The sequence below is a fragment of the Rattus norvegicus genome, chromosome 8 (genome assembly GCF_036323735.1).
Source record: "Rattus norvegicus strain BN/NHsdMcwi chromosome 8, GRCr8, whole genome shotgun sequence".
In the NCBI taxonomy this organism is placed as follows: domain Eukaryota; kingdom Metazoa; phylum Chordata; class Mammalia; order Rodentia; family Muridae; genus Rattus; species Rattus norvegicus.
Window position 1 is genome coordinate 31,202,598 of NC_086026.1, and position 19,113 is coordinate 31,221,710.

Genomic DNA, 19,113 nt, shown 5'->3' on the forward strand with positions numbered 1-19,113 from the left:
CATATCAACTTCTAAAGAGTTGTGTTAAACATCCCTTGCTGTGATTCTGGATTTATCTTTCTAATTATCATCTAGAAGGCAAATATTTGAAAAACAAGAAACTATGCTCAAATTAAGAAATCTGCTTTGTGACACTTTGTAGCTAGATGGAGAATCCAGGGTGAATTGTTGAATGGTTACTGACTCTTTGCCTAACAGTCTCAAGTAATAACTAACATACTGATCTTGTCTCATCCTGTGAGGAGTGCCCTTCACCTCCTTGTAACCACATCTCCAGGTTTCCTGCTCTTGAGTCAGACGCACATTGCAGCACAGGCTAGCCCATACCTGAGATGTACAGCCCAACTGGGTTCATGGACCTAGGGATGACACACTTGCTTTGGCTACCTTGCTTTCCAGGGTGCCTAGTCAGGCTATACTACCGGGTTACTTCTGTCTGGGAGTTCATCACAAACGTTTTTCTCCTGTGATATTAACTCATCTAAAGATTTTCTGTTTCTCATTACCCTCAACAGTCTACATAAAACTCCATTTCTTTGAGTTTAAAAATGAATTTTATGTCCCCTAGAATTTACCATATTATAAGTAGAAAGTATAGTTTATTCAAAATATTATTAACCTTTGTGACTAGCAGGGTCACTGCTAGAAGGCATGGGAACTCACCATAGGTAGAGAACATTTCTTCTATGAGGATGCAATAGAGTATAGGGAGAATCACTTTAATAAATGTACAGAGCTCATCAGTGATGAGGCAAGGGGGAAGGGACACTTCACTTGGCCAAATGAAAGGCAGTCAGGGAAGGCTTCACAGAGAAAGTGACACTGATCAAGAAAAGTATATTCATACACACACACGCACACACGCACACGCGCGCGCATGCAAAGAGAAGTTGATTTTTCATACATATTAAATGGTTAAAGTAACTTTTAAAACATTTCTTTGAATTTTTAACTTGAATACTAGCTAGGACTTATAAATGAGTGAAATTTAAACTGTTGCTCCTTTCATAGGCTCTGCCATATGCAAAAGGATAGAATTGTACATTGATGCATTTAAACAAGCACAATTGAATTCCATGATGAGTAGAAATACAGCAAGAATTAACAATCATGTTGTCCATACATGTAGATGCTTGTATGCACATGTTTTTGGATACATGCAGAAGTCAGGGGTCAAGCATCAAGGTCAAGTGTCTTTGTAAATTGTTCTTCATCTTACTTTTGGAACTATAATGTTTGAGAACTTCTTATTTGTCTAGACTGAGTAGCAGACCCCAGGGATCCTCCTGTCTCCTTCCTATGGTCTCGGTTTTGTTATCTGGGTGCTGTAGATCCAATTATAGTCCTTACGATTGTTCACCACGTAATGAACTCACTGAGCCAAATGCCCAAACCCATCAATTGCTGTTAATGAAATGGCGTACTGGAGACCTCAGAAAGGGTAGAAACCCAGCAATGAAGCATGGAAAGCGAGTTCTAAACTGATAGCCCATGCTAGGCATGGTGGCCTAGGATGGCTGTTCTTAGTTGTCAGCTTGAATACATCTGGAATTAACTGCAACCCGAAATTGGAGGGCACACCTCTGAAGGATTTGAATGGGAAGGTCTCCTTCCTTCCTTCCTTCCTTCCTTCCTTCCTTCCTTCCTTCCTTCCTTCCTTTTACATTGGAATCAAATCCTTTACTCCTCCCAGTCCCTCCCTCTCATCTCTCTTCCTCCCTTCCCCTTGCCCTCCCTTTCTCCTCAGGAAATGGGAAGCCTCCCATGGATATGAAGCCACTTTAGTATATTGAGTTGTAGTAAGACTAGGCACATCTTCTCCTATTGCAGTTAGTCAAGGCAGCCCAGCTAGGGGAAAGGGATACAAAGGCAGACAATGGAGCCAGATACAGTCCCTGTTGTGGAATCCTACATGAAGATTGAGCTACACAGTGTTACATGTGTGTCAAAGGCCTACGTCTGTCCCATACACGCTCTCTGGCAGTTCAGTCTCTGTGGCCCCTATGGGTCCAGTTTAATCAATTCTATAGGTTTTCTTGTAGTGTCCTTGACCTGGTCCCTTCAATTCTTCCTCCCATTCTTCCCTTAGCTGACTAATGTTTGACTGTGGTTCTCCGCATTTGTTTCCACCAGTTGGCCACAAAGGACGTCATCATTAGAGCACTGCCTGAGGACTCAGAGAATGCTCCCATGCATGGTACCACATCTTTTCAAAGTGCTTCTTATTTCCATGTCTTATTAAAAATAACTTGATAAGGATTAAAGCTATTGGAGTAATTAGTGTAACAACTAAATGAGCTTAATTTTACTAAATTAAACTCTCCCCAGTATTGCATTTGCATACCATGAAATATACCTAAATGCCTTAAAAACTGATAAAATGACATTATATTGTATTTAAAACAGCATGCCTATCCAAACAGAATATCAGGTGCCATGGCTATTTATTTGAAAGTCATTTAACAAACATTGCCCGTTGGAAGCATGGAAGTCCTTGTGCCCACAGATCTCTGGAAAAACCAGGAATGCTAAGCACACAGGATGGGTTGTCTTTCCAATGGGAAAGATGAAAAATTTATTCTTCTCTCCAGAAACCTGAAAATTGAAGATGATATATGTTGAGCCAGGCCATGTCAGGCTCCTACAACCAGGAGCAGAAGTGGGCAGTAATCTAAATGACTGTTAGAGCCAGAGGCTTCCCTAAATTTCCACATCGAGAATCAGAGGTGGCTCATAGCCCAGATGACCAAGTCCAGGCTTGAGCCTCAGGCCCTTAAGCTAGTACAGGTAGTGTATCTTAAGAGCCCATCTTCTTGGAAGAAATGAAACTACCCTGAGTTGAGTTTTAATGTAATTATGCTTCCTTGTGCAACAGAGATTGTATTACACCAGGAAACCCCCCCCCCCAATTATACTGTGCTTAAATACACTGGAGATGAAATGCCTTCTTTTAGACTCCTTGAAGTCTGATCCAGGTTGATAGTCTGTACCAGGTTTTCATTCTGATTTCTTTGTGTGGTTTGCTTCCCTGTATGTCAACTGCAGGGACACTTTCAATTGAGCATATTAGTTTGTGGTTAAAGATAATTGAGTTTAAAAATTTGCTTTGAAAATCAAGCCAGTGTCAGTATCACTATCTAAAGTTCTTCACAATAAAGAGAGGAAGGGAAGGAGGGAGGGAGGGAAACAGTCCTCAGCTGCCGTATTTGGAACTCATGGGAGGAAATCTCTGAGACCTTCCACCTTGGTTTGTGACAATACACTTGTCCAGATGCAGCACTGTGAAGTAAAACACAAGCAAGCTGAAAGGTAGCTTCGTGCTTTTTGTGCTGAGAATAGTCTTAGGAACATCGAAGTAGGCACAGGAATACAGAAGGCAGGAGGAGGACGAGGAGGTGGCTGACGACCTGGGACTGAGTTACAGTGCCCTTCTAATATAGGGAGAAGACTGAAGATTTCTGAGGAAAACAAATAACTAGTAAAGTGAGAAAATAAATCTTTAAAATCCCTACGTGTCATTGAATTCACTATGTTTTCTCATAGGCAAAGTAAGATTACAAAGGCTAGCACCACGGCACGAGACTGTGCAGTCCTCCTCCATCTCTGAAGTGAACACAGCTTCAGAGTATCGAAACGAGGCACAGCTCATAGCAATGTTCTGCTGCAAACTTATCTCAGAGTATCGAAACGAGGCACAGCTCATAGCAATGTTCTGCTGCAAACTTATCTCGTTGTTTTAATTAAATCCAAGTCCCCGTGTGACAGAGGGACAGAGGAAGTTAGCTCTGGACCTAAGGGACCATGTAAGACATCTTGGTATAAGCTGACAGGAATGGAGTGCCCCTATAGGTCAGCGGTCCAGTGAGTGCATTCCCATCCATTGGTGAAGACATTGTCAAGCATGGCGCCCTGGAATCCACACAACCTCGCTGGTAAGAAATGTAGATACTAGGTCAAACAAACTATGTATAAACAAACCTACTTTATTAGCTAATTTCAAAACTAAAAATAAAAATGTTTGAGCTGCTCTCGGAAGGCAAAAACAATTTGGATTATACCCTGTGTGATGGCTGCCGTCACTGGAATCACTGGGATGGTTCTGAGCCTGTGAGAAGACCCATCTTCACTGTGGGTTGGACCCTTCCTGGGGCAGGGGATCACCATGGGCCAGATAGAGTGCAGAAAGGAAGCTAGTGTACCTTGATTCCTTTCTGCTTCTCATCCGTGGGTGCAATGGGACCAGCTAGTTCAGGCTTCCACTGCTGTGACTGTCCTATAATGTGGATCTTTGAGCTAGGAAAAAAATCCTTTTTCTCTTAAGTTGCCCTTGTCAGGCATCACTATAATAACAGCAGAGATGATTGGGGTTGCTGTTACTTTAGTTAAAAAGCATGTTTTCAATCAGTGATGGTCCAAGTGCTGAGAGAAACTCAGTGGCAGAACTGTGCTCTCAACAGGACACCACTCACACCCCTCAAAGGCTTGGGAACCACCATAGAGGGTCCAGGGAGAATCCAAGAGCTGGAGAAAGGGATAGAGTATTATGGAATATTTTCTTCTCTGTGGTCTTGAACTCTCATCAGCTGTGAAAAACTAGCCCATCAACACTGCCTTGGGAAGGGGAGACAATCACAAGGCCCATTTTTCTCACAAGATTATTCAGTTAATGGTTTCTGGCAGGAAGGAAACAATTCTTCAGTGGTCTAGCCATGGTGAAGTTGCCCACGCTCCTGTATGTAATTGTAACAAAACTGAGTCACAAAGACAAAGAAAGGGCAATTCATTGGGAAAGAAAAGGGGGGTTGGAAGAGTTTTGCAGGGCAAATATAATCAAAATATGCAGTATACATGTATGAAAACACTCAAAATGAAAACCCCAATAGCAGAAGTGAGCCATCTCTCCACAGGTCACTGGCCAAAAGGTCTCTGATGTACCAAAAGTCAATACAGGTCGTTGTCCCTGATACTGGCTGCATAGTTTAGCTACATGGTAAGACCCTATTACTGAACATAGTACATCCTTTGGTTGAAAGGCATGCAGAAATCAAGTTGCTACTGAGTTTGAAGCTTCCTCCTGCTGGTGAGATTCTATGGTGCTGGAAGGGGTTCTGCAAGCTGCTAGCAGGGTACTGTCCATGTTCCTGTGTATGATCATGGACACTGCTAACTACAGAACTGACCCGCAGGGCAAGATGCAGCCAGTGGTTCAACAGTGTCGGGACTGGTAAGGATAACTGCTTTGCAATGAGACTGGCAACCTGCTTCATGTGCCTGGTGCTGCAGAGCTAGTCAAAAGCCACAGCTGGGTAGGACTTACGCCCTCACGGGCAAGCCCTTGCTGAAAGAACATGATGTAGCTGTCAATCTGCTTCTGAATATCACTATACCCATAGACCAGTGCTGTTGTCAGCAAAGCTTCCTTTTCTACTGGGCTTACTAAGACTGTAAGAGACAGAAGGAAGGGCACAATGAGGAACACAATCTCCAGGACCTAGCAAGGTTGCACACGCACACACACGCACACACACACACACACACACACACGACTTAACTGAAGAGGATTCTTTGGGAACAGCAAGGGGATCAGTGAGAGTGGGAGGAGACAAGAGAAGGCAATGAATGGGCGAAAGTGACCCAAATATGTTCATGCATGAAAATGTCACAATGAAGCCCACCAGATATAATCACACTAATACAAATCTAAACCTGGGGTCCCCATCTTAGATCAGCCAAGTGAGAAGCTTAGCAAATTTGCAGATTTTCTGGGTACTTCTGATGGCCACTAGCTTGTGAATTAGGACATCAGAGCATTGGTCTCCAAAGATGTCAGAAATCAAAGTGCAGCTTTGTTAGAAAGTCAGTTCTAGGCTGGGTGGTGATGACACATGCCTTTAATCCTGTCAGACTGAGGCAGTCAAATCTCGGAGTTCCAGGCTAGACTGGTCTACAGACAGTGCCAAAGCTATACACAGAAAAACTGCGTTGTAAAACAAACAAATCTAGCAACAATAAAAACAGGACAAAAAAAGGAAGTACGTTAGTTCTATATGGGTGAACACAGCTAAGCTGCCTTCTCTTCAAGTGGCATAAGCAATAATACACAAATATATGAACTATAATTTGGGGGAACTTTTATAACATTGTCTTTTGTGTAATGCATGGGAAAAGCTGCCAGCAACTCTGTAACGATACCAGTCCATATGTCTCTTGAGGGAAAGGACAAAGGAGTGTGGCTTTGACCATAAACACCGTAACGTTTGGGCTGCTTCTGGCCCCCACCATCAGCAACAGGCCCCAGGTTGCCCCTCCCCGTCATCGAGGACTGCAGGTGAAGCAACTGGCTCACGTCAGCGGACTTCGAGGAGAACGTGTGCAGCCACAGTGGGTGCAGAGGACGGGAGCAGGCGGAGAATGCATGTGGCACATCTTTCATGGATTTTTTTTTTATTTAACATATATAGTACATGTAAACAAGGGGCATAAAATTCATAAAAATACAATACTTCTGTGCAGGACTGCTTTTTTCAGACACATCCTCCCGTTTTCTCCTCGTGCTGCTGGCACACACTCTGCCAGGCATTTTAGAGGTTTATGTTTTAATGGACGGATTTCCCAGCTCACTTTTTTAATGTCACAATAATAACTATTCGATTGCCTCCCGTCTTCCCTTCCTTCCTCACACTGAAGCAAAAACTATGCAGAACACTGAGCTTTAATACTGCACTGTCAGCTACATAAAACCTATCACTGCTCCAGGCTGCCAAAGTGTTTACGCCGCAGAGCACTGGCTGCCACCACGTGCTGGAGGCCAGGCACACAGGGGACCCCACGGCCTCAGCTCCAAGCTGCCTTCCTGGCACACAAGCAGAGCTTGCTGGTGGAGTTACATAAGACACACTTACAAAAGGTTTCTGCAGAGAAACTAATTTAGACTACTTTTAATGTTTCCCAGTGTGTGAACTGGCTCTAATAGTATTTTAATATTTTGTTTCTCTGTACAGAATTTCCCATCATCACACGTGAACTTATTGTGAAGGGAATTGTTAGAGGGTAAGGACAGAAAATAACTTTTAAAAGGTGATTAAAAAAAATCCTAACTGCTGTATCCACACAGCAGCCATGTTGGGCTGCAGAATGGCTGTGCAGGAGACAGGGAGAGTGTCCTTCCCACCCACGCCTGTCCCTGTTTCCATTCTTCTGCATTAGCACGTCATCGCTCAAGCACTCCTAAACCATGACCTCCAGCCGCTCCCGTTTTCTGAGTTGGAAAAGCTTATGAAATAAAACTAAACGTCAGATGAGGAAGCTTGGCCAGTCTGCAACAGTGGGAACGGCCGTCCCCGGGCAGCTTCAGGGAGGGGACCCTGGCTGGTGAGGCCGGCTCCTCACTGAGGCCTCGCTCCTCAGTTGCAAGTGCTGTCTGTCTTTGCAGGTGACCAATGCCCCCAGACAAGCTTGTCCTTGGGCTCTGGGAAGAAGGCAGAAAGAGAAGGGCTCTTCCGAGGCTGCCAGGAGTAGGCACCGGAAGCCATCCCTGAGGGTTCAGGTCTCAAGGACAATCCACACTGAGGTTAATCTGCCTGCGGTTGATAAAGAGAAGACTGTATAATTAAATGTGTAGTCAGCCATGGTCACAGTTTGTTTAGAATTTAAAACCTCAAAACCATTTCTTACAACAATGAAGATTATGGTTTTGAAGTATCTCATTTCACACAAATTAACTTTTAAGAAACAAAATTCGTATAAGAAATTTGAAGCATATTTGCGAATTAAAAAACAAAAAAACTCAAAAAACCCAAAAAACAAGGACACGCTGGAGAAGATCGAGCATAAGCACTCCTCACACTGAGATTTTTTTTTTTTTTGAGGCAAAATTATAAGGCTTAAAGCTTTGTCTTATTAAAGACAGGCAATTTTGAAAGCAAAATAAAAAACTGTTCATTTACATTTTGACAGAAGTTACTTGGATTTTATTTTATCTTAATACTGAAAGTAAAATTAGCATAAACTACAGTCCACCATAAGCTATCTCTCTCTATATATATATCAAGCTATAGATGCATCATATTTGGGGTTGTCCAAAATAGTTTTTCCTAAAAGTGTGATTAATCATAAAAATTTTTAAATGAATTAAAGGTATTAAAATATAATATTTGATTAATACTAAAAATGAGAAAAATACTCAATTACTAATTTTTTAACCAAGAATAAGCACTTGCTAGTCAACCTAAAGAGAAGATCACATTTATGTGGAAAAGAAACCAGTCTGTCTGCGGAGAAACACCACCACGTGGCTGGAACCTACAGGAGCTGGCCCTCGCCACCATACCCAGGAGTCTGGGTAACAACAGGCAGGACACCCAGTTCACAAGAGCAACACAGAACAAAAAGAGCACCCGGAAGTGAGGTGAACAGGGCCAGCTATGCCTGGACTGAGAGCTGAGGCATCTGACAAGACCAGGAGTCACAGACTCACTGACGTGGTCAGCGACCAGGAGGTAAACAGGAAGCAGGGTGGTAACGGCCCTAACCAGTCCAGAAGTGACTACAGTTTCATCAAGATCCATGATGTATTTCTACACAGATGGCTTTGTTCACCGTAACACAAATATTTAAACCAAGTACAAGCATATACTCATTTGCATAGCAAATTTTAACAGGTGCATTGAAACAGTAACTAATCGATCTGGTGTAAGTCATTTTTACAATCAGACTGGCAAATTGATCAAATCAAATGTTTGCCATTTGAAAACAGTTACTTTGAGAGACTTTTAAAAGGTTTGCAATCTGAGTTAGTGGCAAAGCAGTAAAGCCATTACTGATGTGGTCTCTGGCAGGTGCCCGTGCAGTCACTGTCTGATAACTTCTAGGACTTTGTAAACACTGTTCTGGAACACTGTGGTAAAGTGAGGCTTGGAATCCTTCACCAAGATGTTACACAGGGGTGTTTTCCCAGCGTTGTCCGGATCCTCCACATCCCAGATTTCAGGCATGCTGCACCCAGGCCTAGAGAAGTGAACACACGTTAAAGTCAATACACACTATCAACTGCAGACAGCTTTATTCAAGTGCAGTGTCTACGCTTCTTGTGTCATCCCACCTTTCCTACTCCCATCAATTGACAAAGTTCCTAACTCACACAACAGTTACCTTTACTTTTGTAATGTGCATAGCTCCTCCTTAGGACAGTGGAGCATAGCGGGAGTATCAGGGAGTAGACATTGGAGCATAGCGGGAGTGTCAGGGAGTAGACAGTGGAGCATAGCGGGAGTGTCAGGGAGTAGACAGTGGAGCATAGCGGGAGTGTCAGGGAGTAGACAGTGGAGCATAGCGGGAGTGTCAGGGAGTAGACAGTGGAGCATAGCGGGAGTGTCAGGAGTAGAAGAAGGGCACGGGATAGGTTTCTCAGGGTCTGGATGAGGTAGCGGAGGCTCTGCTCTGCTCTGCTCTCATCGAGAATTGTGCTGTGAGGGGCTCCACTGTGTAAGGGGAAGACGCCCACAGCACCGCTGGCCCCTCAGAATGTGTACACTGAGGACAATCAGATATTTACAGCACCAGGCTCAGAGTGCAAAAGTATTAGTTTTAACAATTATGAAATTTGCTTAGTTCATGGGGAAGGTACTCATTACACTCTAAAATGAGTCTTACTGTGGTTGTACGGGAGGAACATAGCAGAGAAACTGCCAACATGGCTGCTCCATTGGATGGTTATGATTGTTATTGTAGGTAAAGAAGAAAAAGTATCCAGAGTCCAGAGCAGAGAGAAAGAGAAGCAGACTGGAAATGGCCAGGGCTGTCTGCCAGAGAAGTGAGAAGAGCAGGAGGCAGGAGAGTGACAGAGCTGGGACTGAGGTGGAAGGGCCAGTGCTAGTGACTTGGGAGTGTATAAGGAATCCTTGTGGGAAGGTATGGAGAGGGCCCGAGGCCCAGCATGGACTAGAACATGTAACCACATGTGCACGCCAATGGAGCCACGTGTCCCTTCTAACAGGGCAAGGACAATGACTCCTTATGACACTTGTGGCCGATGGGAACCAGTTTCACAAATTCCTGAGGAATGCTGGCTTTTATCTAACTACCAGAAATCTTCCAATAGTCCAGGTTGAGCATTTCTGGATATATGAGATACCTGAAACCTGACAGAGGTACGCTTACTTCTTAGCTAAATGAATAATTAAACTGCAAATACGGTGTATTTCTGTTTGTTTGTTTTTCTCCAAAATCAGGGTCTCATTGTATGCCCTAGGATAGCCTGAAACACGCAATCTTCCTGCCTCAGGGTTTCAGGGTTTTGGGTTCTAGGTGTGTTCCACAATACCCAGCCAAAAATATATTTGTATAAACAATAATATAAGTAGCCTGGCATGGTGGCACATATCTTTAATCCTTGCACTATGGAGGCAGACCTCTGTGAGTTCAAGGTCAGTCTGGTCTACATACTGAGCTCCAGGACAACCAGAACTACATAGAAGGACCCTGTCTCAATAACTCATCCAAATAATTTTAACATTTTAAACTAAGATCACATTTATGGAGAGAGTTGGTGTATTTCCAGGTGGCTATTCTGCTTTTACTTGTTTTGGAAGAAAATTCTGTACTACTGGCACAGGCTGAAGTAGAAACATCTTAAGTTCAAGACTAGCCTGAGCAAGTTACTGAGATATCTCAACACACACACACACACACACACACACACACACACACACACACACACACACACACACACACACATACACGCACAGAGAGGAAAAAGGTCTGGGCCAATGTGCCTGAATACCATAGATGAGGCCCTCACAGTCAATCTCCACTCAGCATAAAAGAAAGGAAAGGAACAGCTAAAATTACAGAGAATGAACCATGGCTATGTTTCTCTCTCTCTCTCTCTTTCTCTCTCTCTCTCTCTCTCTCTCTCTCTCTCTCTCTCTCTCTCTCTCCCCCTCTCCCTTCTCCCTCTCTCTCCCCCTCCCTCCCTCTCTCCCTCCGTCCCTCCCTTCTCTCTCTCCCCACAAGAAGAAAACACTTATGAGAAGTCCGAGTACCATTTAATCTTATCTTTGTGACTATTCACCACTCAGCAGGTTCATGCCTAGCCTTGAATATCACTTCTCAGAGGCTCTGCTAATAAACATAAGCATCTATCTATGCTGCTAGAGCTTTGATCCATGTTTCCTCTCACACAAAATATAAACAGGGACATTTCTGGGTTGCTTACACAAAACTGGGGACATTGTGGGACTTGTGACAGTACGATTTAGTTACTCTTTGGTCTTAGTACATGAAGCCCTGCTTGCTCCTCTTTGCAGCCGTTGGTTCTGATCTGTGATTACTGAAGACTCTGGTGGATTACACTTCGGTCGTTTCCCACTTTGCTGCCATAGTGCAATACTCTTGGTGCCTGCCTCCCTTTTGAAAGTTAAATGTTCACTGTGTCCAAGGCACAGATTTTCACGTTGCCTCCATCAGACTACTGTCCAGAGAGCTTGCCAGTGATGTCCCCACAGAGGGTTCCAGTGCACTTTCTGAAGAGCCTCATTAACACTGGATGCTACCAAGCTGAAGAACTAGAATAAGGCTGGGCTTCTGGTTTCCACTCTTAACCTTCTCACACACATAAGGCTGAACCGTTATCATACTTGGGGTTGTAGAAAACATGACAGCTAAAAATTCAGTACCTACTCTGGGTTTTCTAGAGCTCAACATGCTAAGGCAAAATGAAGGGGCAAAGAGCTGCCTTAGGGTCCCCGCCTGCCACTGTTACTGGAGTTCTGAAAGTCTCCCCTGACACTGAACCCCATCTTTCAATAGCATTTGTGACACTGGTCACAGTGGTGTGTGTTCATAATCCTAGATCCCCAGAAGGCTGAATCAGAGTATCAGTTAAGGCCAGTTCAGGGTCAGGCTAACAACAGAGCAACACACAGCACTCATTATTAGAAGAAGATGGGTTGGGGAAACGTCAGCAAGAATGTGAATGATTACTTTATTCAAACCCTGATTTGAATTAAAAGAAACTTTATTTGAAACTATAAAGAGGAAAAAGAAAGGAAGGAAAAAAGAAAGACAATATAAAAGGTTATAAAATTTCATCTACAATTACGAAATTAAAAATAGGTGTATTTTAGTTTTGACCACATGGTGATGTACCTGAGGAATGATTAGGGCAGATTATTAGGAGATCATGCATGAATGCATGCTTGGCTGAGCATGCACAGGCAAGCATGTGCAGGCACACACACATGCACACTCTCTCAGCACTAGACGTTCCTTCCTTTCTCTCCTGCTCTCTCTTTGCTTGCCCTGTTCTGACATACTTTTACTTTCCAGTATTTGCAGCAAGATGGAGGTTGTCTCTAGCCAACCTAACTGATGCAGACAGAATAAGAAAAACTCAGTTCTTCTGGTACCTGTAAAAATAGGATAAAAACCTGCCCCCTTCTCTCCGTCCATTCTCCTTTGGCTTCTGTTATAGCTTGTGGGACAGGGAAAGGCACCCTGGTTCCCGGTTGAGGAGGCTTGAACCCCAGAGACCCTGAAGGGACAGTAGGTGTCCCTGACTCCTGGGAAACCAGGCTGGTCCCTAGCCCACAGCCCTCCATAGATTTATGACCATAAGTTGCATAGAGGCACAGCCCAAGCCCCTCCACAGGTAGAGGACATGACCACAGATCCTGAAGGCTCAAGATTAGATCTCCATTATAAAGAGGTACCTAAAGGCTTGGAGGCTTAGCTAATGAGCTTTCCTTCCCAGACACTCCGCCCTGCAAAAAGTATTTAATCTCAGGCCCTCTCCTGTTCCAGTGGCCTCATGCTTCTTAAAAGGGGAAGCCCAAGGAGATAAAGACCCCACTTTCACAGAAGGCTGTCAGAATGCTGAGCTGTTGCAAATGTTCCCCCAGCACTGCCTTTGTGCATGGCCTCATAACACTTAGCACTTGGATTCTGTGTGCTGTACAGACTAGAGGCAATTGGTGAGTATATGAATATTATTATATCCACATCACTACACACATTTAAATTTTTCCTCTATGTGAGGGAATGTCTTGAGTGCATATGTGTATGTACATTACATAAGTGCCTAGTGCCAGTGGAGGCCAGGAGAGTGCAGTAGGTCCTGTGGAACTACAGTTACAGAGTTGGGAGCCAGCTCAAGGGTGCTGGGAAAGGAAGCCAAGTTCTCTGCAGGAGCACCCAGTACACTTAATGCTAAGCCACCTCCTTGACAGTGGGTGTAAGCATTTAAGACATGTTCTATACTATAACAGCACTGACGGTTTCTATAAATGATTAAACTCAAGTTACCTGGAACCTACTCATAGGAAGGGCTTTCAATAATCAGTAACTATCTTAGGTCTTGTAGACAAAGCTATGTAGATACTGTATCATAGAACTGTTTCCATTCACGAAATTTATGTGATCAATTTCTCTTCATGCCCTGTAGTACCACTGTAGTAAACAGCATACAAGGATAGAGCAGTCCCCTGAAGGCTTCAGTTGGACTAAACAGTAGTAAGAGTTCTGATATAAAATATACAACGCCCTCAACTCTTGGTGACATCATCAGGTCCTGTGCTCCCCATGTAGGGAAGCCTTGGTCCCGCCACTGCAGGACATTGTCATCTACTGTCTCACTTGTATTCAGCATTGCTGTGCTCCATTTTGATTGGTCTGTTTTTGAGCCAGAGTCTTGCTATACAGTCCAGGCTGTTCTCAAACTCCACCTGTAACTCAAATTAGTAATCTTCCCCTCAGCATGCTGAGTGCTGGGATTCCAGGTGTGTGCCCAGCCTCTGGTAAGGCCTTAGGTCATGTCCACTTCAGAAGTTATATTTCATTTTGAGATCTTCCTGTCATTGTAGCTACTCTCTGATCAATGAACTTCTTCATAGAAACAAACTTCTCAAATATAAACTTAGGAGGATGTAGGTAAAGCAAGAAAGGAGAGTTTCACTTGAGGTGTTATTACCAGACAACCACATCCAGCCCCAGGACATGTGTCAGCTGTGTATATTCAATCTGGACAATGAAGTCCCTGAGTTGTTGCTGGACCACCGGAGCACAGCCAGACTACATCATTACTTGGTTTCAGAGTCTGAGGTCTTTTGAAAGACAGTGTACTCAATTCTAACTAATGTGTTTGAAAGAAATCAAACACAAATAAGAACAATTTGGAAGATTATCAATCATTCTGAATATAGTCACTTTAAGGATATATATATATATATATTTTAAGGTAATAGTAAATACACACACATACACATCACTATTAAAAAGGATGTTTCTATGATGAATAAAAAGGTCTAATTCAAATTATATACGGGATGTTCATTCATACTTTTGAAAATATTTTATTTTATATCTTATATCATATCATATCTATCATATCATATCATATCATATCATATCATATATACAGAGCACTTACCATGGGTCTAAGCTAACTGCTGACTCTTAAGATTATAAACTATGAGCTGTATGAAGTACTTACTTGGATCTTCTTATGCACCATGACTCTTCCAGAATGTAATAATTCACTTTTAATTTTATCAATTCCTTCTTCACGTCCTCAGGTGCTTTTCGGCTATACATTGAATATACTATTTTTGTTCTGGCTCTTGAAGAAAAAATAAGTAGGCAAAAATGTTCACGATTAAAAGGGGCACAGGCAAGCATGAGATGAGACTAAGCACAGTCCAGGGAAGACAGAGTGGAAAGGCCTTGGAGGAGCTGGAAGGCGCCTACGGAGACCACAACAACAAGGCAGACACTGCCCAAGCTTCTGGGCCCACATTTCCAAACTGAATGTTGCCTTTGCTCCCTTGCTTTTGCTTGCAGCTGTCCTGCAACCCTGTGTGCAGACAGCGATGAGAGCAAACACACTAGCACGGTTGGAAGAGGCAACCGTTCAACCCATACAACTCTCCACTGAGTTCTAGATTTAAGAAAAACTTACGGTATAAAACTGCTTTGGAAAATTGCACTGAAATTGACTTTTTAATGAAAAAGCTTCTTATTTATAAAATGTGCACCCCATTGTTATGCAAAACAAGATACTAACAGAATCATCTGATCATTTGGAAAAGGGCTAGCTTTCCCTCCTCTGGAAGGTATTTCTATAAGAAATCTATCATCTCCTCCAAGACAAGAGAAGGCATAGTTTACTGGAAAAACAGTAAGTCTTACATGACCAGACAAAAGATCTAAGTTCATTATAGCAAACGATATCATAAAAGCAGAGCGGAAATCCCACTGAATGAATCTCTTCCAACTGACTCCTCAGATTTCAGGGAAAATGTCCAGCAAGGGGGAGGCTTAGACTGGTCAATGTTGGACAATCGTGGGAGATAGCGCTATGGAGACTGGGATACCTTGGAAAACTGACAGGATTTCTTTCTGTTTGCCCAATAGAAAGCCATAACCAAAGACAGCAGCATGACTGAACCATGGAGCCTCAACAGCTTGGCTTCTAGCCCAGCTGCTCCTTCCCCATGAATGACTCTGAAATAACCCTGTTGTCCCTATCTTCTCAGAAACGCTCCTTCCTCTTCTGCTGGGCTCCTCACTTGCTGTCTGTCTGTGTGAGACTGTCCTTCCCATTATGCACCTGTGCACTAACCTTAGACCTGCATCTTCATAATGTGGGTGGTTCACCACGGGTCGGAGAGCGGAGAGCTTCACACTTGCCATGGTGGGCATAGCGCCTGCAAACACTGCATCTGGAAGCAATTACATGATCTCAGGAACATGCTGGACAAGCATCTGTAGGGGTTGCCATCAGGACAGCCCAGTCATTTCACAAGTAACAGAGCTGGCTGAAGCCCAGGGAGGCTCACAAGTTAAAGGTTCAGGGGCAGTAGCAGAATGAATCAGGTGGCTGGCTGAGAGACAGTCTGCAGCCAGGTTTGGGGAACAGGGTGGTCAGCGCTGAGGAATGAGTATCACCTTCCTGTCTTTCCTTTTCTAATATCTTGGAGAGTAGTCTCCTGATGACTAAAAGTTTCACAGCACCAACCACTTCCTACTGGGACAGCAAGTTTCCATGGGAACACATGAATTAAAGGGCCATCACTTACAGGTAAAAGGGAATGGAGGGCTAATACTGAAATTCCACCAAGGAAGGAAACATAACGAAATGTTAAATGTAGAACTCACAAATCTGGAAAACGTTTATAAATTTAAATTTATATGAACATAGCAAAATAAATCACTAAGATGTGTATAGCATTCCCTGCCCTACACCATGTAGCCAATAGTGTTGACTCCTCTAAAAGACTTCAGGTTGGATTCTGTGGCAATGTATGCCATGGTGGAAAGAGAATGAAGTTAGATTAAAAACAGGAGGACTTTCTTGTTGTCTTACCTGGTTTTGTGCTGTGTCTGATCCATTCTATGAGCTCTTCTTGTGGTAAGTTGCTGAACTCCCCTACAATGTTCCACTGGGTCTGTAGGTTTGCAGAACCTTGAATAGACATTGCTGCTAATACAGCAAAGACAACAGCACCAGGATGCACTTTGCCAAAGAGCCATCCAAACAGCTGAAATCCAAGAAACAACCCTGGTGACTGTCAGGACAAAGCCCTGTGTACCAGCAAGACAACTCCTGAGGAAGAACCCAGCCTCTGCTGTGGTGCCACATGTGGACTGTCTGAAGTAGAACTTCATTACTATTACTGTGGGAGGTGCCAGAGGCTACAGGACAACTGTGGGGTCAGTTCTCTCTTCCACCTCATCGAACTGTAGGAATTGGACTCGAGGTCACTGAGGGTCCTTAACCCACTGAGCCATCTTGCTGGCCCAGTGAATAATACTTCAGCAGTGATATTCAGTATCAAAACTATCGTAGCTAAGAGACACGGCTTCAGAAGTACTGCAAGAAGAGCCAGGCCACCTGCCTGATTTACAAGGCCCAACCTAGAATAAAACCGAGAACCCATTTATAAAACTCGTTGGTTCAGAATAGGTTAGGGACCCAGCTCAGTTACAGCACTTGCCTGTGGGCCTGGGTTTGATCTCCAGGACCACAGCAGGAGCAAACTTAACCCAATGCAGAGTCCTTCTGAGTTTGCAACACAGTACAGACACTGTTACCTGCCCTATTAGTGGGGTGGGAGTCAAGACAGAGGACTTCCACCAGCTCTGTTTGCTGTCCCAGCCCAGCCTGGAGGAGGAGAATGAGAGAGCTGGGTAGGTCCTCTCTAACAGCTTGTGCATGGTGACAGCAGCTACACACGAACAGTCCACACGGCACAGAACCGCCCCTCTGTGCTTTCCCTCAGGCATCCCTGCCTCACTTCTGGGGAACACACACACACACACACACACACACACACTCCTAGAATTAAGAGTAAACACTTGTTACAGTTGATAGAGGCGATGCTGTTCCTTTGCTGACCACCTGATGAATCAGTCACACTACAGAGAAGCAAAACTTTCTGAATATAATTACATGATGAGAGTGACTCGTCAAGGATGACTAAAGAATAAATCAGGGAAGCAGGTACAAATGCACATACAAGGAAAATCATCTCGAAGCGTGGCTGGGTGGTGGTGGCATATACCTTTAAACCCAGCACTCAAGAGGCAGAGGCAAGCAAAAATCTCTGAGTTCAAGGCCAGCCTGGTCTGCAAAGCAAGTTCCAGGACAGCCAGGGATATAGAAGAACTTTTTCTTGAAAAACTAAAATCTACCTAATAAAATAATAATAATAATAATAAGGCAAATATGTGATATACAGATAAGAAATTCCTCTGCAGTTGAGCTGTCCTCTCTGTCAGCACATGCGCTGACCGCTGACAAACCCTGTCTGCAGTGGCATCTGCTGTTTGCCAGGATAACTTTACAAGGTAGAAGAGCAGACGGTGATCAGCCTGGACCATTAGGCTTTAGGAAGCTGTGGACAGAAGCAAAGAACTTCAGGGGTAGGGAATCACAGCCTGTCGGCCAATACTACTGTAAGATCCCTTGGTAGCCAAGGCTGGGCTAGAACTCCCTGTCACCAAGTTACCTGTCTGGAGCAGATCAAGGACGCCATAACACACATGTGTGGTGTGAGGAAGAGCTTCAGTCTCATGATCAGAATACCGAGGGCTGTGTATGCAAACAGCTGCAGAGCGTGGTAAACCAACTGATGGGAGGAAAGAAAAGTGTTCATCTCTACCATTTGTGAAGGGAAGACATTGTTAATCTGGGCAGAAACAGTTTCTTAAATGTTCTTTCTATGGAATATTTATATTAACTCTCAGAGCATTTCAAACAAGGCATTCTCAACACAATCATTCCCTATAATTTCCCTTAACTCCAGCGTCTTGGAACCACACCCCAAACTCTTTACATCCTCTTAACTTTGTGTCCTCCTTTAAAACAACAATAATTTGCACTATGTATACATACACACATCTTCCCTTTCCCTCTCTTCTCCTCCCCCCCCCCAACCCCCAACTTTCTCATGGGGTTGAGATCATCCACTGGAGCATTTTGGACCTAGCAGGGGCCATGTCTTTAAGACAAATGATTCTCCCTCCTGCAGAAGCCATCAACAGTCAATAGCTCCCCAGTTTGGGGTAAAGGTTCATAAGCAAAGGCCCCTCCCACGCTGGAATATGGACTGGCTTGATGGTGTACAGGTCTTGTGCAGGCAGCCCTTGCAGTGAGTTCACGAGTTTAGCAGCCCTGTGTGCAGAAGCTGCTGCAGTTGTCCCTGACTCGGCTTCGTAGCAAAAGGGATCATAGAGAAACCACATGTGTGGCTGAGCACTCCACTCGCTTATTCTCTGCACTTTGGTGAGACCTGAGAACTCCTGTCTATAGGCAGGGAGAAACTGCTAACATGCACTGTCAGGCTGCACCATTTCGTCAGTGCCACACAGGCAAACATATGTGCAACTGCAGGCAGAGTCAATCTTGTAGGCACAGCGTGATTTCAGGGTCTACCTTAAGTCTACTGTTTTTGCCATCAGACCAAGGCTCAGAAGTGGGCAGGGGAATGGAGGCCTCTGCCTCCACACCACAGTGCTCCACCCTGGGCTGTGTGAAGCTGCTGGTCTCTGAAAGGTGGGAACAGCAGCCATCACACCTCTGGAGCTTCTGGACAAGATGTGGAAAACATGGCATTC

The 19,113-nt window shown here is 44.0% G+C and overlaps 1 protein-coding gene across 3 annotated transcripts in view; it reads right to left on the reverse strand.

Annotated features, from left to right (window-relative positions):
• Positions 1 to 6,427: 6,427 nt before the first annotated feature.
• The window catches only part of Dpy19l1 (dpy-19 like C-mannosyltransferase 1), an 88,461-nt gene continuing 75,775 nt past the window's right edge, over positions 6,428 to 19,113 (reverse strand). For 2 of the 3 annotated variants that reach the window (NM_001191791.1, XM_039081363.2), the window contains 5 exons: positions 18,006 to 18,125; positions 16,361 to 16,535; positions 15,617 to 15,716; positions 14,489 to 14,614; positions 6,428 to 9,006 (listed from right to left, as the gene is read on the reverse strand). In NM_001191791.1, the coding sequence (NP_001178720.1) occupies positions 8,850 to 9,006; positions 14,489 to 14,614; positions 15,617 to 15,716; positions 16,361 to 16,535; positions 18,006 to 18,125 (678 nt within the window). In that variant the 3' untranslated portion in view covers positions 6,428 to 8,849. The remainder of the gene's footprint in view (positions 9,007 to 14,488; positions 14,615 to 15,616; positions 15,717 to 16,360; positions 16,536 to 18,005; positions 18,126 to 19,113) is intronic. The other variant, XM_039081362.2, reaches the window with a different exon arrangement.